Source organism: Sorex fumeus, unplaced genomic scaffold (genome assembly GCF_029834395.1).
Source record: "Sorex fumeus unplaced genomic scaffold, SorFum_2.1 ptg000043l, whole genome shotgun sequence".
NCBI lineage: Eukaryota > Metazoa > Chordata > Mammalia > Eulipotyphla > Soricidae > Sorex > Sorex fumeus.
Genome location: NW_026606100.1, coordinates 28035363 through 28060096, shown reverse-complemented (window position 1 = coordinate 28060096; position 24734 = coordinate 28035363). Strand labels below are relative to the sequence as shown.

The 24734-nt window shown below is 40.4% G+C and overlaps 1 protein-coding gene across 2 annotated transcripts in view; it reads left to right on the top strand.

Annotated features, from left to right (window-relative positions):
• HPSE2 (heparanase 2 (inactive)) overlaps positions 1-24734 on the top strand; it is a 652320-nt gene that overhangs the window by 607283 nt on the left and 20303 nt on the right. For both annotated transcript variants that reach the window (XM_056120796.1, XM_056120795.1), the window contains one exon: positions 18564-18709. In XM_056120796.1, coding sequence (XP_055976771.1) covers positions 18564-18709 — 146 coding nt within the window. The remainder of the gene's footprint in view (positions 1-18563; positions 18710-24734) is intronic.

Here is a 24734-nt window from a genome sequence, read left to right as displayed (position 1 = left end):
ACAACATCCTTTTGAACACAGAGCCCTTCTGAGCATGGGACTGACAAAGCATTATAGTATTGGGGAGTTGGTAGAAAACAGATAGAACAGAGCCCGATTCTGCCCAAAGAAATCTCTTACTGTATTATGACAGTTCTTTTGGTCTTTCTGGTCCAGTTGTATCAAGACTGAAAATATTGCTTATATGTTCGGTTAAAGATGTTGAGAAGGAAGTAATGGCTCTGCTATTTTGTTTTTATTTTAGTTGACTAGGAGACTTCACATAGGTAGAAGAAACCAGCTAGTGGACCTACACAACATAGACATTAATTTCTACTCATAAAGGAAAATTCTAAGTACACTTTTAGTGTCCCACTTATACTTTTAAAACAACTGCTGTCACTTAAAACTGGAGAATGGTGATCACAGGAAAATTAGGACAGAATTTTCCACCCAGCTTATTTGGTATGGAGAATTTGACTTTGTGCAATTCAAGACTTGTGTCAGTATGCTTTTGCAAATGTCAGAATTATCAAATTATGTAATGAGATTTATAATAATGTCTTCATTCAGTGTTCAATAAGCTGTTTTCCAGCTGGAAATTTTCTAGAATTGTACTCTGCTTTGAACTTTGAAAGTTTTGCACATTTCAAAGAGACCATATTCTATTTCACAGAGAGTTTCTGTGCCAAGGTTGCTGTTCTTTCAGACTTCTCCATCAACTAATATTTTATTATACAAGTCCTTAATACCCTGTAAAATGAGGCTTTTCTGGTTTATAACGATTGGTTTCTAATATGTGAAAATTGTATATGAAAATCTCAAGGGTAATTACTTGGGTTGGTACTGTAGTTTCCCAATGTACTTACTAAGAGTACTAAAATATGTTGGTCATGTCTCTACTTGAAGTGTTCCTATCAACTAATCCTCACTCTCACCCTGAGTAGTAAGGATGTGGTGATACTGAAAAATAAAACATCTTTCCACTGGCCCCATGTTCTGTCCAACCAAGAGAAACAAACAACTTGTCTCTAGTCCTAATCCAGCATCCATAGAGGAAGAATTGAGCCATATTCCTGAAAAAATTGTGCTATATAAATGACCATGTTGATTAACGTTGCTTCGACTGTTTTTTTCTGTTGGTAATGATTCTGCTTGGCAACACAAGTTTGCCAGTTTGGCAACATAGGTTTACTGGTTAATTATTTTTAGTCTTCCTGTTCATTTGGCATCAACCCAATTGGTCACCAAAGTGAAAAGCATATTCAAGGCACAGGTGAGACAGAAAGAGTCTGCCGCCTTTGTTTCTGCTGTTTCCTCCTGTCAAGATCCCCTGAGGCTGGGGTTTATGCTCATGTCCCAGAATGATTCCACAGGTCTCATACCCTGCTCTTTGTTAATAGCAAACCACTTACCAACTTCCATTGTAGCACATGGTAGGAGAGCCTGCAGAAATTCTGTTTCTACTCAGCTTGACTCTGATTTTTCTTACTCTTATTTCCACCCATAAATCCTGGCTGTGGGTATAGCACTTTTGAGATTACAGACTATTGGATTTTAAACCACATAAAGGCAGTTATCAATGGAGGCACTCTAAATGCCATTAGATCCTTTGTTCTTGAGGAAAGCAACCTACATTGCACCTTTCAGCCCTCTTCCCCTGAGAGGAGCAATTTAAGATCCACTTTCTGGTTAAGGTTGGACCTCGGAGAGCAGGCTGTGGGGTCTCAACAGCCAATGAACAACAACAACAAAAAATAATAATAAAGTACAAGGCAGCAAATGTATTCTAAACTTAATAAAGTGTTGCGTGTGGTTATTTGAGACCAGTTCTTGGAAATCAGTGTTTAAATCTCTCTGTAGCCTGAGGATCTAAATGTTGTGGGCTGCCGAGCAATTTAAATTCTGCTCCAGAGCAAGGAGAAAAAAAAGGAAGCCGCTAAATCATTATCTGCAGCCAGCCTTTCTTTTCCTCAAGAAAGATTCTGAACTTTGAAGTATCTTAATCTGAAGCTGAAAATCCTTCTCCAGGGTGCGGGAAAAGAACCAGGGGATCGCTGCTCCTCTTCTCCCTCCCCATTGATTTCTGAGTCCGTCTGTCTGGTGGAGGCAGGACTGATAGAACCGCCTGGGGCATGCTTTCCCACCAGTTACACATTGTAGCCATTTCAGGTTCAGCCATGCGTGCCAGATTGAATTAAATGCTTTTTAAAAGTCTCCAAAGCAGGAAAACATCTTTCTCCAATGGTTTTTTTTGTTACATATTTGTTAATGAGTGTCTGCACAATAAAGATGTGGTCTGTAGCTTGTTTTCCAAGGAGAAATCCAATTTGGCTCTTGTGGATGTTGCTGCTACTCAAGAGATAGTTTAATTCTTTAATTGAAGCAGCTGCAAAAGAGTTTGCGGACAACACAATGCTCTGCAGGCTTTTCTGGAGCCGTGTGTGGGGGGAGCGGTGGCTGGGTATTGGGGGCGGTAGGGGAGTGTGGGGGAAGGACCCCCTTCACGTGTGTGTTCTTCTGAGTCCTGGCAAGAATGCGTCCTTGGCGTCTGGTTGACCCTGCTATGGGGCCTGCTGGAACTGTGACCTTCAGTCTCTGGCTGACCTCACAAAATTGATTCTGTGCTTTGCCATCAAAAAGGTGCCAACGTCATGCCACCCTGGACAAAGAAGTGAACCAAGAGCTCTCTAACTGCTCTTCCAGAAATGTCTCTACTAGCTCACTTCTGTAAGCTGCCCCAGTCTCTTAGGTCAGCACCTCCTGGGCTCTGAGCTCACCTGAGCTGTGCAAGTAACTCTGATACAGAAACACGTTAGGGGTCAAGGGTCAGTTTAGGAGAGAAAGGAGGGGTTTGCGCCCTCTGAGTCCCAACACTCAAAGGATGAGTCAGTTAAAGAAGGTGAGGTGGACTGCGGAGTGAATTCAAAAGCTAATTCCAGAGCATGCTGACTTTTGATCAACTAAACCTTGAGCTCTTCAAAGTGTCAGACAGAAGTCTTGTTATTTCTGTTTCCCAGAGGTCCCATGGGTGCTCAGCAAATGCGAACTGATGATGAGTACTAGTAGACAAAAGCTATTTCCTTTCTGTTATTTCAGGTGAAGGCAGGGATCTTGTTCTTAGCCTGATTCTTTAGATTTGTAACTGCGTACACATGTACTGGGGCTGGAGCGATAGCACGGCAGGTAGGGCATCTGCCTTGCACGTGTGTTCGATGCCTCTGCCCCTCTTGGGAGAGCCCAGCAAGCTACCGAGAGTATCTCACCCTCACGGCAAAGGCTGGCAAGCTACCCATGATGTATTCAATATGCCAAAAAACAGTAACAAGTCTCACAATTTGTTGTGAGACGTTACTGGTGCCCGCTCGAGCAAATCGATGAACAACGGGAGGACAGTGACAGTGACACATGTACTGGCCCTCAGCTTTTACATAAAGTACCACTATTGGCTTTGAATCTTTTTTTTAAACCCACTTTCTCTATCTTGCATCTACATTTTTTTTTGTCATAGACACTTGATCCTTTGTTTTCTTCTCTTTAGTTACTTTTTTGGTTCTTTCTTATCTGCTTTAGACCTTGTTTTTTCCATCTTTTGTTTTTTTCTAAATGTTTTTTTAGATACAACATATAAGCCCAGGCATTTACAGAAGACAGTTCTTCTCACCATGCACTCGACTGGTCATTTTGTACGCGTTGTTTTGTTATTCCTCACAACAATCTCAGGAGGTAGGCCCACATATGTTCGTTCCCATGTTATAGATTGACAAGCCTGAGATTTAGAGAGAAAGTGACTTTCCCAGGGTTCTGATCTCACTGAGAAAATGCTGAAATTGACCTTGAACTACCATGGTCCATTTCAGTTACTACCACTGGCACTGTAGCTTTTTTTTTTTTTTTTTTTTGCTTTTTGGGTCACACCCGGTGATGCTCAGGGGTTACTCCTGGCTCATGCACTCAGGAATTATTCCTGGCGGTGCTCGGGGGACCATATGGGATGCTGGGAATCGAACCTGGGTTGGCCATGTTGGCTGCGTACAAGGCAAACGCCCTACCCGCTGTGCTGTCGCTCCAGCCCCTGGCACTGTAGCTTTTTAAATTATGTAAAAGAGATCTTCAAAGTGAAACAAAACCTCTACACCAGCAGTCGGCTTACCCAGTGCCTAAGGACACTCTGTGGCAAAGCCCTGCCATCCCTGGCCTTCAATTATCTCCTCCCAGGTGGGCCCTGACCATCTCCCAATGACTGTTGTGATTCACGGTTAAGAGCCTCCCTAATCAACCTAGCAGTGCATTTCTATCTGCCCTCAACTGTTTTTAAGATGTGCTGAAAGAGTCAGGCAGGTCTTAGCTTGATCACAACTTTTGCTCTCACAACACTGTCACGCCAGATGTATGGGGTTTCTTTCCAAATCAACTAATTCTCTGGCCTCAGCTGTGGGGGAAGGGCGCTAAAATTCAGTTCAGTTCTGGTATTATTCTACCTAGAATTGGCATCAGATACCACAAGTTAAAGGCTGAGTCGCACAGGCCTTCCCACTTCCACTAGAGATCCCAGTTCTAAGTCTCAGGTTGCCTTCAGGGGTCCTTCTGATCAGCAACGAACTATAACCCCAGATCTTTATACATCTGCCCTCAGATCTGATAACTTTCTAATATAGTTCACAGAATCCTGGGTTTATTCTATAGGAAGGGATATGATAAGAGATTTGGGTGAGGGTTTTGAACAGTCAGACGGTGAGTGAGCTGCACAGGGAGAGGTTTAGAAGAATTCTGAGCATAAGAGCTTCGATCTTCATGGAGCTAAGGTGTATAACTGCCCTAGCATGTGGGTGGGTACATTTACTAATCTCAAAACTCAACTCTTTATTTGGGGCTTTAGGGAGGCTTTGGTAGGCATAAATTTATTAATCCATTTATTAACCATGATGATTTCCAAATCCATCATGTCTTTCCAGAGAATGGGGTGGGCTTCAAGTTCCAAACCTTCTAACCATGACTTGGTCTTTCTGGTGATAAATCCTCATCCAGCAACTCATCCAGAGTTACCTCGCCGGAATCTAATATATGTACTCCAAGAAATTTCAAGAACCTCTCTGTCAGAAACCCATATATTGGTCTTATTCTTTACAGAATCTCTCAAAGAATCAGGGAAAACCCAGTTACTTTAAGAAATTTGACAATCCTAGGGGGGAAAAAGAAATTTCATATCACTTATTTTGCTGAATCCTGGCTTAAAATTGAGATTTTTGAAAGCCTTTTCTCTTCCTGAAGTTGTCAATTGCTTATTGTATTTCTCCCAGGCTACATCTTTTTGCTTCAGGATCCTTCTCATAGTGTTGTGAAGGATCTAGACCAGTTGTTTCTCAACCAGGGCCCCTCTATCAAACCCTCCCCCAGAATAGTCCAAGAGGAGCTACAAGTGAAAATTACATAAATTGATCGGATTGGAGCACAATAGGAAGGCATTAAGGTTGGAAGAGGCCACAGTCAGAAAAGAGTTTAGAAACACCGGACTAGACAAGCTGCATACCAATATCTTACCATTTGATAAGGGTGGAACTTGCCATTCTACCAACACTTTAATTGTAGACCCAGAAAATGGCAGCAATAAAATGCATCTGGCGAATTTTTGTACATTTATACATTAATTAGTCAAATATTAATACTTGCTAGATAACTCAGTGTTGTGCTGGGACTGCAATTACATCACTCAGGTGCATTGCGCTAGAGCTCTAAACCTTGGTGTCCTCATGTATAGCACTGTAGCACTGTCCTCCCGTTGTTCATTGATTTGCTCAAGCGGGCAATAGTAATGTCTCCATTGTGAGACTTGTTACTGTTTTTGGCATATCAAATATGCCATGAGGAGCTTGCCAGGCTCTGCGGAGTGGGCAGGATACTCTGGGTAGCTTGCCAGGCTCTCCAAGAGGAACGGAGGAACTGAACCCAGGTCAACCGAGTGCAAGGCAAGTGCCCTACCCGCTGTGCTATCACTTCAGCCCGTCCTGATCGTTTTGTTTGTTTGTTTGTTTATTTGTTTGTTTTTCACTGACCCGGTGAGGCGGGCGAGCCCCGAGGGGCCCTCGCTTCGGGTGCCAAGCACACGGCCTCAGAGTGGTCAGGCATGGCCCACTCCATGGACAGTGCCAAGTAGGGAGTTTGACTGGGGCGGTACACCTGTCAAACGGTATCGCATGTGTCCTAAGGCGAGCTCAGGGAGGACAGAAACCTCCCATGGAGCAGAGGGGCAAGAGCTCGCTTGATCTGTCCTCATCTATATTAAGAAAAAATACTATGCTTCCTTATAGGATTGTTTCAGAATTCTGTAATAATAGATGAAGCCAATGTTAAGCATTCAAGAAAGGTGCATTGGCGGTGTTGTGAACAAACGTGGACTCTGATCTCCCTGCAGGGCCTGGTGGAGAATACACACTGATAAATTGACAATTGGTGCGCTATTAGAAGTGCCACGCAGGGGGCTGCAAGGTTCATAGGAACATGTCCAAGAGAAAATCCCAGGCTTGGGATTTCAGAGTAGCTTCCTAGAGGAAATTTCACTTAGGCAGAAACCCAAAGATACGAAAAAGTTAGCCAAGGGGAAAGAGCTTTCCCAGACAAAAGGAACAGCTGAATCGGTCTTTCAAGGAGCTGTTCGAGGAAGATAGTATTACTGACGGACTGACAGCTGCTGTTTCATCGAGGTGTACATCTCTCAGGTTGAACTGCACAAGAAACACTTTAGCTTCCCTCAAAAATAGAATTGCCTCTTTCTCAGAGCCTTCTCTTTTTCTCTAGACTCTATGAGGGTTTTTTTTTTTTCATGCGTGGTTTTCTTTTTAACATCACTGAATTCTAAAATACAAGTTTAAGCAACTGAAAAATAAGCATAGTTGGGTCTACTATGATTTATTTACCCACAGATTATTAAATGAGCATGAATTGTTTCCAGGGCTTATCAGCCCAATAAGAATAATAATAATGCTCTGATGATAATTGAACAACTTAAGTTTTGATGGCCATAGGAAATAAAGCGAGGGAAGGAATATATTGAATATTAGCAGAGAAAATGGGGTACCTGAATACCAGGCTGGAAAGAATAGAATGCAGGCAATGCGGAATGTCTGTGGTGTCACCAGTGAATGATCAGCCTCCTAAAGGTGCCACTTCACAGAATAAATCCACTGAAGTCATTCTCTTTTGGCTTAAAAGGTGTGCAGCACATGCTAGGGGAAAAGGCAGCTCAAATAGAAAAGGGAGCACCAAATAAAGGGTGTTGGGAGGATCCTCCCAGAATGGGAGATGCATGCTAAGAGTAGACTATAGACCGAATATGATTGCCACTCAGTGCCTCTTTTGCAAACCACAGCACCCAAAAGGAGAGAGAGAGAACAAAAGGGAATGCCCTGCCACAGAGGCAGGGTGGGATCAGGGGGATTGGGCATGGGAGGGAAACTGGGATCCGTGGTGGTGGAAAATGGGCACTGGTGGAGGGATGGGTACTTGATCATTGTATAACTGAAACCCAAGCACAAAAATTTGTAAGTCTACAACTGTACCTCATGGTGTTTCACTGATAAAAAATTTTTTAAAAAAAGGTGTGCAGCAATTGACGCTTCTGAGGTATCTTGGCAAGTTATTCTCTAGAAGTGTTATTTTGGCAACTCATTAGTTTTTCTTAATACTGTCTTTAAAAGCTTTTATTAAAGAGCCATGATTTACAGAGTTACTCATAGTTGCATTTAGGCGTGCAATGGTTCAGTACCAATCCCTCCACCCATGTCAGCATCCCTCCACAGTATTCCCAGACTCCTTCCCCATCCCAGCCTCCATTCCACACTTTCTTTATATTATTGCATAAAATGTATGTTACATAAAATTTCAAATTTAGCTATTTTAAATATATAACTCAGTGGGTTTAAGTACATTCACAATGCTGTGCAACAGTCTTCACTGTGTTTCCAAAAGTCTTTATTTCTACAAACAAAAACTCTATGTACCCATTAAACACTAACTCTCTGATTTTTTGCCTTTGCCACACCTATAAGCCCTATTTAACTTTTCATGTCTGTTAATATACCTGTTTTATATCTCCTATTAGTATGACCATATAATATTAGTCTTTTTGTGTCTGGTCTGCTTTATTTCTGAGCATAATGTTTCCAAGTTTCATTCATGTTGTTTCTTGCTCCATTCCCTTTTATAGATTAATAATATTTGCATACATGGATATACCATATTTTTGTCTTTTTTGTTGGAGTTTTTTTAATCCACTTCTCTGTTAACTGCACTTAGAGTTTCCATTACTGACAAGTACTTTCATGAATAATGCTGTAATACAAATTCACCCACAGTTTCTGTTCTTCAGGGTCTATACCTAGGAGTGGAATTGCTGGGTCATATATAATTCTGTGTTTAACTTTTAGAGTAACTGCCAAGCTGTTTTTCACAACAGCTGTATCATTTGGCAATTTTTCTTGAAACTAAACACTAGGAAATGTTTCATTGACATATTACATACTAAAAATTTATCAGCTGACATCCAAGTTGTTGAAACAACAGTTCAAATATATTTTTGCCAAAAATAACTCTCATGAAAAGTATATCATTTGATTGATATTTTGGGGGCTAAAAGCTTATCAGTTTTGAACCTAGAAAATACCAGCTACCTTGCCCCAGTGAGAAAAAAAAGGTAATCTTTTATAGTTCTTTGTTCATATTTGCAATTGCTTTTCCTTGCAATATGCCTTGAATTCTGATTTCCTGCCCCAGAGATTTCCATGTTCCTGGTATGATGGCCCACAGGACTACCTTGGGAGGCGAAAGACTTTGAGGGTCTTAGTCGCATTCAGTATTCTCATCTGGATGTCATCCCATCATAATCAGGAGAAATGCCACACTGCTGCCACCATTGGTGCTTGGAGCCCCACTGCACCAATGCTGCCTTCCATCCTGGCTCATGTCCAGGACTACTGGGCCTAAGTACAAAAAAAAAAACTGGTTATTTGTTTCAAATAGATAACCTCAAGTCCTGCTGTAGGTCAGACTTGGTAAGAGGAGTAAGGGACAGGAGACAGACCTAGTGGAGAGAGGATACCTCTAGGCCCTTCTAGTTCCAGCTGTTGTTTAAGCACCTTAATATTTGAGGTGCTATGGCAGGCTCTAGGGATACTGTGATGAGAAAACACACTTGCCTTTATCTTGGAACACTCACAGTCTAGAACCAAAGCAACAAACGGATCAGGAAATTCCACCAAAAATGTATTAGCAGCTGAGTCAAGTTGCCTTAGAAACAGGAAGTATACTAAATGAGAACGCTTCATATAGAAATGGGTCAGAGACAAAAGTGGTTCAGGAAGCCTTCCCTAGGAGACCCTGGAGCTAACACCTCAGTTTCGGTTTAAACACGCATAAATGCATATGTGTGTCACACATGCCTGCTGGGGTGGGAAGTACAGATGGGCGTGGGAGGTAATTATCAAGATAGGAATGTCCTGTTCATGGGAGGAATAGGAAAATAAATAAATGTCCTTGAACAGAAACGCGAGGAAGAGGCAGTCTGGGGGCTGAGGGTGGGTGGTGGTGGGAAGGGGGTTCAATTCATTATAACCATTGCAATGGGGAAACCATTTGACAGTTTTAAGTTGGGTGGTCGGAAACGGCTGGAGAGGATTTCATTCCTTCTACAGAAGGCAACAGGGGAAATGTAGCTTTTAGTATTTCCAAAGACATACTTGAGTCACATGGAAACTTTCTGGATCATCCTGCAACTCCCTGTCTGTGGAGGAAGTGGGAGCCACGGGGTTCTTGCCTGTGCGTTTGAGCTCTGACATACCACCACATCTGGTACAAAACCCTTTTGAAGTGAAGGTTTTCACTTCACTTCTTTTCAGCACTCTAAGGTCAGATGTCTGTCCATCTCTCATTTGTGCCCATCTGAGTGAACAAAATTCTCACGACTTTGGAAGTTTAACAGCGGCTCCACAAAGGAACCACCCGTCATAGTTCTGCTCTCACACTTAGCCCTGGCACATTTCCTGGAAGCAAAACAAGAATGAAATGGAACAAATGTAGCACCTGCAGTAAAGTTCCATCCCTCCCTCAGTGATGCAGAAAACATGCGTTTTGGTCTTAATAAAATTTCCATTTTACTCCCAATCAGCCTTGGGAGTCTTCCCATCAGCTTCAGGAGATGAACCTTCATTTGATTGCTTGTTTAAATATTTGTTGAGTCACTAGTAAATATGTTCACTAGTGGATGGATGTAAAAGTAAACCCTGACCTCAAGACCTCAAAAACCTTTCCAACCATCCTAACCTTCCCAATACATGCACACCTGGACACACACACACACACACACACACACACACACACACACACATGCACGCACGCATGCACACACACACTCCAACTATAGGTTTATGTTCTCAAGACAACTTAAAATAGAATGTGTTCGTACTAAAGGATAGCAGTTTTCCTAAGGAGAAAACCATTTCAAGGAATATAGAAAAGAGTAAAAACATGTATTAAATACTTTTATGTTTTTGACACCATGATGGATGTTTTCAGGTACCTTATCTCATCAAACTCCAATGAGGAAACTGAGGTTTGGGGACAATAAATCACTTTCCAAGATTTGACTATATATCTTTCAACTCTAAGCAAATTACTTTTCCACTTTTGTTTCTCTGTGAAGCCTTCCCTAAGTCTCTGGCCATGAATAACCATTTCCTCTTCTAAATTCCCAAAGTACTTCAAGTGGTTCCTGCTCATGTAGTGTTGACTTGAGTCAGTCTTGTTTTACAGAGCTGTTTACATGTATCTTGGCCCCAAAGGTACTTGAGGACAAGGAAGTGTCTTTGTTTCACCCCAGGTAAAAAAAAGAACATCTTGAATCCTCAGGAAGTGCTTGTAGAATAAAATAACATATTCACAGCTCTCATTGCATGGGTAAGAGCGTAGAACCACAGCTCAGCGGCCCCTCCTCAGCCCTAGATCTAAAGTATCATAAAAGTTTTATTGGTCTCTTGTTAGACAACCAGCCTGTAATCCCAGGTTTTGATTGTACCTCCACAAGCAACTCCCCCTGACACCTTTCCTGCATCATGGTACACAATTCAGATTTAGACTTCAACGTGCTAGAATCCAGACTCCAGATTGCAGACCCATGGAGATACTGGCAGCAAGCAAGAAACTCTCTGACTAGAAAATTCTGCTTTCATGGGGGCTCAGAACCTGGTGGAGAAAGAGAGACATGCCCTTGGTACTGTATACTTCTTGTCCATGGATAGGAACATGACTAACTGGAGGAGAGTCTGGCTGTTTCTCTAAACCAAGGATAACTTTGTACAGCTCTAAGCTAGTGGGAATATTAGACATGACATATAGTAAGTCAGGTGAACAATGATATTTCAAAACATATATGGATCCGTGTACACTCATAGTTACAAATTTTTTAGAACTAATTTTCTAACGCATTATGAAGGATTTAACCAATGTGCAAAACATTACTATTACACTGGATGCTTTGTTTTATTTTCTTAGATCTGGTGGAAGGTGATCTCACTAAATTTTGGTGCACTGAGGAGGATTAGGAAGAGACAAAGTTGAAAATATAAAGAAAATACTGTACTCTCTGTACATTCGTACCCATCCTCTGAAATTAAGGATTTTAACATCTAAAAGGCTATAAATTTAATTTCAGACTCATTTTCTATATCCAATAAATCACCATGTCCAACAAATTTTATCTTCTAAATATCTCTCAAATTCCTTTTCTCTATAATTGATCGTTGTCACCTCAGACTATCATCTTTCTTCTACACTAACCTCCTAAATGACTTTTTCCAATTCACTTTCTGCACCGCTATCAAAGGCAGCTTGCTAAATAGTAATTGAATAATGCCACTTTCTTAAAATTCTACAATAGCTTCTCATTTATTTTAAAGCAAATTCTAACACCCTGTGCTCTATATAATCAAGCCTTGCCATCCTCGTGTTGTTTCCACTTGCTGAGTTCCAGGCTGAATTGGTCTTTCAAATTTTCAAGCTTTCCAAGTGCCTTCCCTTCTGATATCTGTGCAGAATCTCTTTCTCCTGACCAAACACTTTCTATCACCTTCCCTCTTTTCCTCAGATCTTAAATGTCACACCATGAGAAAGTCCCTCCATAACTAGTATTTCCACCCTCCCTGCCTTCAACTGGGGTGCATCTTCTATTATACCATCTCAGAGATTATTCCATAATCACAGCACTATGGAAATTAACCAGTTACCTAACTTCTTAATTTAAAGGCTGTCTTTCTTGTTTATAAACTTCATGCCAACAAAAATTGTTTATGTACTGTTGTTCCCTGCCCTTGAGACCTAGCACAGTCATAAATACAGGACTCATCCCATAGCTGAATTCTAGCACCTCCTCCTAGCCAGCCATTCTGCACGGTATGTGCTACAGGAAAGGGCAAATAGTCTTCGACTTCTCGGAGCACACAGTTCAGTGATTAATCCTGTGAATTCCGCAGCCCTCTGTCAGTTCCTTTTTCTTTTCTCATTTATTTTGGTTCAATTTACACCATATACTGACTTGTCTAGCTTTCAGATAAAAATGGACTTTTTGACAAATACTAAAGAAAATGAAAAGATTTAAAACCACTGTCTTCTTCATGTCATCTGTCATTAGTTTTCCGTCTCCCCCTAATAAATGGACACTATTTTCTTCATTCTCTTCTCATGTCTGATATATTTAAAGGATGTCTATCTGTGTCTTTGTCCTTAAGGATTGCAACACATTACTTGTTTTGGATTTTTTTGTTAGCATAAAAGTCATTATATTTGCCTTCCTTCTTGATAGTTTTTATTATCTGATAAACTCTAATAATATTTCATCCTTCATACAATGTGTTTCTTGTTATTGTTTAACATACATATATGTACATATATTTCCCTTCCTCATTCTATTCATAAAGATCGTATTTCATATTTATATTAAATAATTTACTTAAGAAATTTTTAGGAATCATTTAATTTGTTTAATTTTGAATGTAGTTATGTAACTGGCACATCTTCAGAGTAAAATAAAAGAAAGAGAGAAGCCAGGGGAAGGAAGAGAGGGGAGGAGGAAGGAATAAAGGAAATATTTAAATCTGTTGAGATCTGGTTTACATGAGGGATAGATAAAGACAGAGAGGAGGTAAAGTTGTGTTTTTTTAAGGAAAAGATAAATAGGAAATAAAATATTATGGTAAGGGGGATCTGCATATGATCACTTGTCACTTGTCATCCCATTGTTCATGGATTTGCTCAAGCGGGCACCAGTTAGCGTCTCTATTTGTCCCTGTTGCATGATAGTGTAACCCAATGGCATATTGGGGGCTCTTTCAGGATCAGGGGAATAAGACCCATTAAAGTTACTGTTTTTGCATATCAAATACACCACGGGTAGCTTGCCAGGCTCTGCTGTGAGGGCAGGATATTCTCGGTAGCTTGCCGGGCTCTCTGGGAGGGCCAGGAAAAACTACATATGGTATACAGAGCTAATTAAAGGTAAAAGCAGTATGTTCACCTTGACTTTTAGTCCACATCAATGCATTTAACAACTATTTGTCCATTTCTCTGAAATAGAAGATGGTAAACTCAGAACAAGTCACTACAAATCCATTGTTGCTTGGGTGAAACAGTTCAAAGATGTGCTGCCAGCCCAATGGGTAGATAAACAGTGTCATCTCCAGAAAGGGATCTTGATTAATACATGTCTATTTATATATATATATGTATATATATATTTGATACAAACAGAAAAAAGTAATTTTAAAACAAATTGGTACAATCAGCACCAGTGAATATGTTGCCCAACCTCCAAACAAAAATGTTACCAGTAACTCCTGTTAATTTCCAAATTCTCTAACTCCCCCATTCCTGGTTCCAACTGCCCTACCCAAATCACCATTATCCCAATAATGTTTTCAACATACTCCTTGTGCACACTAATTTATGACATCTGTGTATTTATAAGTAGTATGTATAAATGCAATGTGGAGCTATTTTTAAAAAACAGAAAGCAAACATTTGCATAAGCACATGAAAATTACACACACCTTTTCTGGTCACATTATCCTTGTATTCCTAGGGAAGGGCTAGAAGGAGGAAGAGAATAAAGACCTTTTTCCATCCATACTCTCTTTTGAAAATAGAAAGAAAAAGATCCATCACAGATGGATTTCATATAATACTAAAAAGATAGGTATGGAGAGAAGGAACACAGAAATAGAAAGTATTCTTTAAAAAAAATATTTTCTTTAAAAAAAAAGACTTTGGGGCTCTTAATACCAGATTCTCAGTCTTGCTTATACTTATTGCTAAATGCATAGAAAACTTTTGAAAATAAAATGTCTTCTGATTTCAGTCCCTGAAATATTTTCGTGTTTTATTCTCCATTGAATTTTTCACTGTATATGACTTAATGTAATTTTAATATAAAAAATTATATGAGGCTGGAGCGATAGCACTGCAGGTAGGGCATTGGCCTTGCATGCAGCTGACCCGGGTTCAATTCCCAGCATCCCATATGGTCCCCCGAGCACCACCAGAAGTAATTCCTCAGTGCAGAGCCAGGAGTAACCCCTGTGGATCGCTGGGTGTGACCCAAGAAGCAAAAAAAAAAAAAAAAGAAAAAAATTACATGTGAAATTTTACCTTCAAATGTAAAGAAGGAGGAAAATCTCTTCAATGGATTTCATTTTTAGCTCCTTCTATACTTATGGATAAAAAGACTAAACAACATAAAAGTATAAATTCACAGCGTGAAAGATAGTACAGTGTGTAAGTTGCTTCTGTCCCATGCAGCAGGCCCAGGTTCAAATCCCCAGCATCACATATGGTCCCCTGAGGGCCTGCAGGGGTCACCCCTAGCATGACCAAATGTTTGACCCACCCCCTTCTCAATGTTAATTTGCCTCTTTCTAGCAACAAATTTATTGAAATTCCAAAGTTCCAGCAGCTTTTGTTTAGAAACCTAATAATCTGATTCTGAAATACTATGACTGAGCGAAGGCACAAGATTAACAAAGCCATTCCTAAAGAATAAGATAGGAGGACTTGCTCTGCCAGATTTCAAGATGTATAGAAAACAATAGTAATTAGAACAGTGTGGGACTGGTGCAGGACAGAAAAGTAGGACAGAATAGAATGCCCAGAAACAAACCCACGCATGTAGGGGAGTTTGATATATGACGCAGAGAGCTTTGCAGATCTCTGGAAAGGAGGGTGCTAAACAGATGATGCCGCAGCCATCAGCTCTCCATCTGGGGAAAAACAGGAGATCAGAAAACATGAAATCACACCTGCAGATCAATTCTAGCTTGATTAAAGGCTTTATTAGCAAAGGAAAAACTTTAAATATTTGCAAAGAAAACATAAAACATCTTTATGAACTGCACATGAGAAAGCACTTCTGAAACCACACACAAAAAAGTGCTAGACATTTCATGCCCACTAGATTGACAGAAATTAAGTCTGCAAGGAGCAGGTGTCAGCAAGGACGTGGATCAAAGGGAACAGGCAAAGGTTCTGCTGGAGAAAGAATAAATTGGAAGAATCCTGAGCGCTCTGGAGCACAGTTTGGTGCTACCCTGTAAGGTTGGCTGTTAGTAAATCTGTGTCTAACAAAGCAATTCCAGTCTTAGGTGTAAACTTTGGAGCAGTGCTTTGCTAACTTTAAAAAATATCCAAGTCACTGAAAATCCCACAGTTTGGAAGCTTCTCTTCTGACCTGATTCAGCAGGTCTGAAATAAAGTTCGTGATTTTTTTTCATTTCTAGAAACCATTGATTTTGCATTTCTAGAAACCAGACCACTGCTGGTTTCCAGTCAGAGCTGGAATAATGCTTCTCCAGATCTCTCCATCATGCCTGGAGAAGGAGGAAGAAGAATCTTCAAAAGCCATATTGTTCATAATAATAATAATAATTTGAACCCAACCCAAATATCGAGTAGAAGAATGATGAATAAATAGAGTTTAGTATGTTCACATAATGAAGGATCTTACAACATCGAAAGTGAATGAAATATAAGTATCTACAATAGTCTGAATGAATCTTTGAGGTGTTATGTTACGTGAAAAAAGTGAACCACAGAAAATGACATAGTGCATGAAACCAGTCTTTAAAGTAAGGCTAATAGATTAAATATACCGTTTAGGAACCAATATCTGGATGAAACTAAAATACGAAGCAAAGAAATTAAAAAACACAAAAGCAGGAGAAGGAAGAGAGAGATAACTAGTTGCTCTAGGGTGACTGTCATTGCAAGTTCCCGTATGCTTGAGATCTATCATGTAATTCATGTGCATTCTTCCAGTCTAGGAAGCATGTATAAAGTGCACAGGAAATGCAAAACTATTTCAAATGTGTGTCAACCAAGGAAGCTAAATGAAATAAGGAAACTAAAGTTGCAGTAATTAAAGTACTCACTGGACACATTAAATGACAGAAATGATCCTGGAGAAAATGGATATGCACTATGGTGCATAGGGAAAACCAAGATGTGAAAAACTATGATAGATGCACAGAACTGAGGACAGAAATCTAACAGACTCCTGAAACAGAGATTGGAGTCAGCAGAAAGAAATAGAATTAAAAAGTGTATTTCAGGGAAATTCTGGCATGTCAAAGTCAAGCCTTTGTCTCTCTGATCAAAAGTACTATTCAAATACCAGCAAATTAAACAGGAACCCATGCTGACCCATTCCTAATAAAAGTTAAATGTCAGGGATAAAGCGGGACCCCCCTCTAAGCATTCTGGAAAAACAGAAAAGATACAAAACAAACATGTTAGCAAAACAGAATAAAAGTCATGCTAGGCTCAGATATCTCTGCAACAACAATAAAAACCAACAAAAATTGATTTCAGAGTTTTGGTGGGACAAATAAGTGAGAATGATTGACTAATTGAAGTTTGAGCAAGAAAAGGAAATTATAATGAAATGAGCTTGAACCTCCAGATATTAAAATGTAAATTATACTATGATTTACCATTATAATTTATTATTGTTGTAAAAATTTAATGGTGTAATTAAATTGCATAATTAAATCATAATTTAACAAATATTAAATTGATTTAAAAATGAAGAGTTCAGTGGAAATTAATAGACAAAATTACATGTAATGTATTATCACTATATCATGGTGTACGTATCCTTAAAATATTACATAGAAACTTAGTTTGTGAAAAATATCTTCACAAAGATAGACCATCCACTAAATAATGGTACAACAACCAGCTAATTACTTATAAATAATATAAAAATTAGTACCATAGACACAAATATTTTTCGATGAATTAAAAAGTTAAATTTCTAATGATAATTTTTTTAAAAATACTAGAAAAATATGTGAGGATTGTCCAAATCCTTGTGTGAGAAAGGATTTTCTAACTACAAAAGAATAGAATCTGTATTGATATATATTTTTCTATAAACATTTTAAATTCCCCCTGTCAAAATATCATTAAAAAAAGACAAAAGTCAAGGGAAAAGGACAAATGCTGATGATCTCATTCATATTGGCCTCTGGAGAAAAAAGGGAATGGACAGTGGTGAATGAAAACAAAACCTTGGACTCCTGACAGGAGAACTGATCTTAGTTTACCAAAGGGGATGTGAGAACGGAATGGGTCAGTGAGGGGTGGGGAGGGCAGAGGGGGCTAGGTGGACTAGAAGTGACCTAAAGACTGTGATGGAGGGGAGTTGACCCTGGGTGGGTGATGATGTAGTAACTTTGAAAACCCAAAGCTTAAACTTTAACACTATCATAACTTAAAAGATTGTAGAGACATGACTAATGTCTTTAAGCTCTTGATTAGCATATGTACTGGACAATAACTTCACTGAATCCCAGAATTGGACAGAGAAGGGGGCCACATAGACAAATAAGGAAGCCCTGTTTGAAACAAGATCTCAATGCGTGTAATCAGTGTGTGAATTACCAGACTGAATATTTATTGATTGGTTATAGCACCTGAAGTGATGAAAAGTTTATGATTCTTTTTGGGTTTGAATTTTAGGACTCATTGATTATGACTGAAAAATCAGCACTCTGGTTTGCAAACCTGTTTGCATGGACTTTCAAGAGTCACTTCACCTCCTTCCCACAGGGTTAATGGTCTATAGTGACACTATTTGGAGTACAGCGCTTTGGAGTCCCGCGTTGGTGACAGTCCTAACAATTGGCAAGCTGCCATTCTACAAGTAAATGAGATTCATATGCCAGTGTCAAAGTAAAGACATAGGTAAAGAAAGTTGAAAACCTGACACTCCATCTTACGTGAAAACTTTAATTGGTGTGTTTGCGTCCCTGGTTCCACTCCACCAGCATTTCCCCATTTGGCCATTGAAAGGGGCTCAGCCAGTGCCCACTCACCCTCTGCAGGGTCAGCCCCACGGTGGGGAATCACGTTCACAGGATTCAGGTCTCCATGGAAGTGATCCAGGGTGTGCCTACCAGGAAGCCCCTTTCGGCTAGTGTTTGTTTTATTCACTCAGAACATCTGACGGTCTCCAATCTCCCTGACTCTTCATCTTCTCTCCTCCTCAGGACTACTGGCTCTCTCTCCTTTACAAGCGCCTCATCGGCCCCAAAGTCTTAGCTGTGCACGTGGCTGGACTCCAGAGGAAGCCACGGCCAGGCCGAGTGATCCGAGACAAACTAAGGATTTATGCTCACTGCACAAACCACCACAAGTAAGTCTCCACAGAGCACAACCAAGATGGTTTGGGTCTTTGGGCCTCTTTAAGACTTACTCAAAGCCTCTCTGGATCCACCCCATCTGTGCTGTGCAGGTTTCAAGTGATCTCTGATAAATCGCTTTTTCTGCCGTAAACAAACTCTCTTTGTCACACTTAGAGGATTTATCCATAAAAGGTTCATAAAAATGCATGCCATTTGTTGATTTACTTCTGCATCCAAGATTTTTATTGAGCATTTTCTCTGTGCCAGTTGATGTAATGCCCATGAGGCTTTTTGTGTGCCTACGCCTGGACCACAGGAGAGAGATAAAATCTGTTCCTGTGTCCCACCAGCAGAGCTGAGGCAATAGGTCTCTGCTTCAAAATTGTGTGCTGGAGAGCTTCACTGCTGGGAACCTCTCCCTGCATGAGTATGTCCCAATCTTGGGGTCCCCCGAGGGAAATGAGTGCCCAAAGGTAGTTATTTGTGCCAGTTTAGCACCATTTTCATTCCCTGTGAAAAGTCTTTTCAGCTCTTCAAAAGGTTGGGTGTTTAAATAAAGCATATGCCTCCTTTCCACAGAATTGGACTTACAGCAACTCAACATTTTTTTTTCTCTTTTAGCTCACAAGCACCGGTTGTTCATCAGAGTTATCTTTCAAACAAATAATAATTATCACCATATAAAGTTTGGCAGGTGATTTTAAAATATTTTAAAGCATGATACTCACAAGGTGAAAACATAAAACTAAGCCTAAAGCAAACTCACATCTGGCCAACTCTGACTTTCTTGCACTGTTTCCTATGTAAGGAGCAGAGTGGTTAGCCCTAGAAAATAGAATCCTTTTTCTCTTTGTGCAGAGAAGCCTGGGCTGAGGAGTAGGGGTACACATGGAGGGGCAACAAGTGTCTCCAGCCAGACCCTCATCGTACCGGGCCTATCTAGGACTGGCCTTGGGGAGTGGATAGTACAAAGGGTGCTAGTGGTCAGGTTACCACAGACACTCCTTCCCCCTTCCTTGATGAGAGAGGAGCCAAGTCAAGCTTTATCATTATTTATCATGAGAAGATTTTTCAAAGGATCACTCTGAGCTGAAGGGGCCAGGGGCCAGTTGTCTTGTCTGTAGAGACAAGTGTCTATTGTGGATGAGGGGAGGCTGGGTTGGGCACAGGCCAGAGGCTTTCAACATCCCTTTTGCTCAACAGGAAGCTCAGTCCAATACCTGACAGAGAGTGACTGCTTTATGGCCTTGACTGAAGTTATCTGATCACCACACAAGGACACATTGTATTCCTTGTCTCTGTCCTGGCCTGAGGTAACCACCCAAAAGGTAGACCCCCACCTTCAAGGGAGAAAAATTGCTCTTGGCACCTTCTGACTCTTGGGAAGAAGATCTGTTTGTGGCCTTAATGCTACCAGTCTGAGGGTCCAGACACAAAATATCAGTAACCCTGGGCTTATAAGGACTTGAATGTCTTCACAGAACACTCCTCACATCATCCTTAGTAATCTTCCTGTCATTCTTTTACATTCTTGTGGAAAGTTACCCTTCTTAATATTCTGTCTAGTCCATGAACTCAGGACTAGTAACTTAAAATTCAATTTTGTAAGCTTAATTTCTCAGAGTCATGGCACTGACTTGAGAAGACCCCAGTAAAAGAATGCAGAAATAGTGCGTTGAGATGTTACTACTGATTTATAATTCTAGCTCTATTGCCCTTTGATATCAACACATCAACCAGAAGGAGGTGGGGTGGTGTATTTGCCAAGAATCCTCCCATTCATTATCATGAAACCTAAAATAAGTAACTACAATCATTTGAATTGACAAACTTCTCTGTGTGTCAAGCTTGCTTCAGAAACTTGCTGGGAAGAGAGAGCCACGGTGCTTCTCACCGTGATAATAGTTAAACTAGTGATAATAGTTTAAACTAGTGATAGGTTCATGGAAAAAGTTAAGATGACAAAAATAGCATACCTGAATTCTAGTGTTTCTTGAATGCTTATTGCATACTTAGCATCTTGCCAGTTATTTGACTTTATGCTTAATTAAATGCAATAGCACAACAGGTAGGGCATTTGCCTTGCACGTGGCCAACCCAGGTTCTTTAGCTCCGTCATTCTCTGAGAGCCTGGCAAACTACTGAGAGTATCCCACCTGCACGAAAGAGCCTGGCAAGTTCCCCATGGCGTATTCAATATGCCAAAAATTGTAACAAGTCTCACAATGGAGGCGTTACTGGTGCCTGCTCGAGCAAATCGATGAACAACCGGAGGACAGTGCAGTGCTTATGTCAAGTGGTTATGGTCGGGGCCATATGCACAAATGATAAAATGTATAACACAAATAATTTTACTTTGGGGCTGGAGCAATAACACAGTGGGTAGGGCGTTTGCCTTGCAAGTGTCCAACATGGCCAACCCGAGTTCAATTCCTCCGCCCCTTTCGGAGAGCCTGGCAAGCTACCAAGAGTATCTCACCCGCACGGCAAAGCCTGGCAAGCTACCCATGACGTATTCAATATACCAAACACAGTAACAAGTCTTACAATGAAGACGTTACTGGGTGTACTCGAGCAAATTGATGACCAACAGGAGGACAGTGACAGTGAATTTTACTTTTGCAAAAGAACCATTGAAGATCTTTTAATCCAGTGTTCTATACAATATAGAAATTTCTTTCATCATCTCCCTGACAATCACACACCCTCTCCTTGGCTACCACATTGCCTCTTAGGCATTTCTTGTCTTTCTTGTGCATTTTTGTCTTGCTAGAAAATTGTCTTTCATGATTAATTTTGGGGAAAATCTTAGATATCCATACCAATACCAACAGGTGCTTTGTGCTCTGTTCTAGCAAATTAACAAATTAGGCCCAGCCAGCAATGCAGTCTCCCTCACAGGTCATCTTGTTCAAAGAATAAACAAATTCTGACTAGGAAATCTTTCTGTAAACTATTCCACTGAGACAATGTATGTTTCTAGGGAGGAGCTGGGGTCCTTTGCCAAGTTCATAATCAATAGAAATCTTGTGCATATTGAAGCAAAATTGAGCCTTTTGGGGTTCAGATTAGTTTATTATTGGCAAAACACAACTTCCTGTTTTTCAGAAGTTTTTTTAAAGACTCATAAAAAAGGTTCCTGAGACTTCTTGGACATCAAATGGCTCTTACAAAACAATATTTTGATGAGTTAAGTGTAAATGAATCAGAAACATGTGGATTAAATTTCCCTTAAAATACACAGGGGCTTTGAAATTAGGGGAAAAATGTTTGGCCAAACATGGCCTGACTTTTACCGAACCCAAAACTTTGAATTCAGTTTGAAGACAATGGACCAACCCAGTTTCCAGGCACGTTGACTCACTGGGAATGGCCATGGAATCCCAAGCTTCATCCTCCTTTCTCCATCCTCATCCTGCAGTTCCACTGAAGACTCTCCTTTATGTGGAAGTCAAGATGTGCCTCCTCTTTGACATCCCCTACCTCTTCTATCCAGGCTGTTTTAGTTCCAGTCTCTCAACCCTGACTCACTTCCTCTCCCTTCCATGGCAACATGACCGCCATGTCAGGCAGCAAAGAACAGCCAGAGAGATGAAAGGCAGTTACAGAACCTCCACTGGTGAAATAATAGTACCCTGAGGGATACATAGAATCAGACAGGTGTTCTACTAGACAAGGAAGGTCATCCACCAGAAGAACCCAAGACCACCTGGTCCAGACAACAATGCAAGGGCAGAAATTTCCTTCAGACCATATTCTTAGGGAACAGAGGGATCTCCAGGATGAATATGCTGTGGGAAGATAATATCTATTCTTCAGAAATCTGGATTCTCAATAGCTATTTGAGTTGGTGCTCAAATAGCTATTGAGAATAGCTATTTGCTATCTAATCCCGGCCAAGAAAGTGTCATGGCAGCCCAAGGACTCTGCTTCATGTCATCACCCATCAGCTAGGCAGGGAAAAGGATGGTGTGTCTATCTTCCACGCTCAGTGCCAGTCCCTACCTGAGGAGACTCCATGAGTGCTATGAGAACCTCTGCACGTTGCTGTTGGGCTGGCTTTCAGTGCAGGTTTGTCTCCCCCAAGGGAGCTGTGTAAATGGGAAGCAGATTATGGCCCTCAAAGCTTAACAGGAGTGTTTTCCCTGAAGCCACGCTGTGATTTCAAGTCTCTCCCACCCACTACTTCCCCACATCTCATCCTTCTCCTCTCCCGTCTCTGTGGGCTCGTTCTGTCTCTACAGAAGAGAAACTCATAAATGCAAGCCCTGGGCTCTCCTCCTCCATGCTAACCTCTGAGAAACTTGTTTGATGGTAAAACAAAAGGGTTTACTGTAGTTAAGCAAAATTGGTCCCCATGCATGCCTACTTTTACCCTCACTCTGTGGTCCAGAGTATATGTAGTTAATTTGTATCCTCCTCAATTCTGCACATTTCCACTGGAATATAATGGATGTTCTATAATGGGTGTTCTTTTTATAGAATTCTAATGACATGCCTGCTCAGGTACATTCTCTTTGTACCTAAGTCATTTGGCTCCAAAACCTAGTTCATCTACTTCAGGGCAGTGAGAAGAAGGCCTGGAGGAGAAGGATCAGATAGAGAAGTCATTTAATAATTTATCAATGTACGAATCCAAAAAGCCTAAATACATCAATGCACCCTCCTACAGATACAAGAAAAATGACCTGACAGAACCAGAGAGCTCTACATTGGGGATTCTCCTTATAACCTGAATGGATTGTTCCAGGCAAGAGGTTCACAACCCCACTCACTCTGTCTGCCAAATATCCCAGAAAGCCTTTTTTTCACAGAGGCTCCCAAGCCCTGATCCCAAATGGATGGACCAGAATTCTCCAAGGGATGAATCCTGAAAACTGTATTATTTCAAAAAATAAAAACAATTTATCACATTGACCTGAACTTGGTTCCTCAACCCTTAATCGCACCTTTAGAAGTGAAGCAGAGTGGCCCAGTGCCTGAGAGGTTTAGTTCCTGCTAGGAATGAGGTTTTCCTCTGGGCAAAGCTGACTTAAGAGTTTCTCTGAACTGCTCCTTTGAAGGCAAGACCGGGTCATTTTTTCCTGTTTCCTCTCATTAACCCATCCAGATGGGGCCCAAAGGGACCCCTCAGAAATAAAGTCTTTTTTCCTATGAGAGAAAAGGGAATCATTATAGTTTTGTTGATACATGCTGGGAGACTTGTTTTACATGTAGGCACATAGTTTTCCTAGACTTCTGAACATCCTGTGAACACTTAAACAGATTCCAAAATGGTGAATAGCTTTCTAGTCCTGGGGTAGGTAGAGTAGCAAAAAGCAGGAATCAAGCAGATTGATCCATTTCCCTCAGAAGGTTTTAATCTTTCTACAGCAGAATACAATGCAAGGAAATTGAGGTTCTCAAAGAAAAAAGAAAGAAGTTTTGCAGCATACATGCATAGAAAAAATTGTTCTTTTTATTAAATAAATAATTGTATGTCAATAGTAATATGGACAGAGGACATGAGCAGTCATTTTAAAAGGTAAACAGACAAAAAGGAGCAGCAACACAGTAGAATTGTGTTAAAAATGCAAATTAATACAACAATTTAGTGAACTAATTAAATCCCATCATTAACTCTCAATCAATATTTGTCAGCAATAAGCTAAGATATACTAGAATAATGCTCACCAAAATATCATCATTTCAAAATATTATGATCATATGAAGAATCTTATTCTTATGCTAGAAATACAAGGAATGTTTTTCTTTTGTGTTTCTCAATTTTTTTGTATTCAGTATCATGTTTTACTTCCATTCTTAGGAAAAAAATAAGATTTTATCTTCAATCATTATATTTAAGCAAAAAGAAAAAATAGGGTAATTGAAAGTAGGTATCTTCTTTGCAGGAAACCACAGTAAAAAGACCTTCCTGTTTATGAAGGCCTAGAATGGCCAAGAATCACAAAATCTATGTCCTCTTCTGGGTTGGGCCTGTGCTGTGCAGTCTATGAAATATTTGGAAACATCTAACTGATCACTTTGCTCCCATTT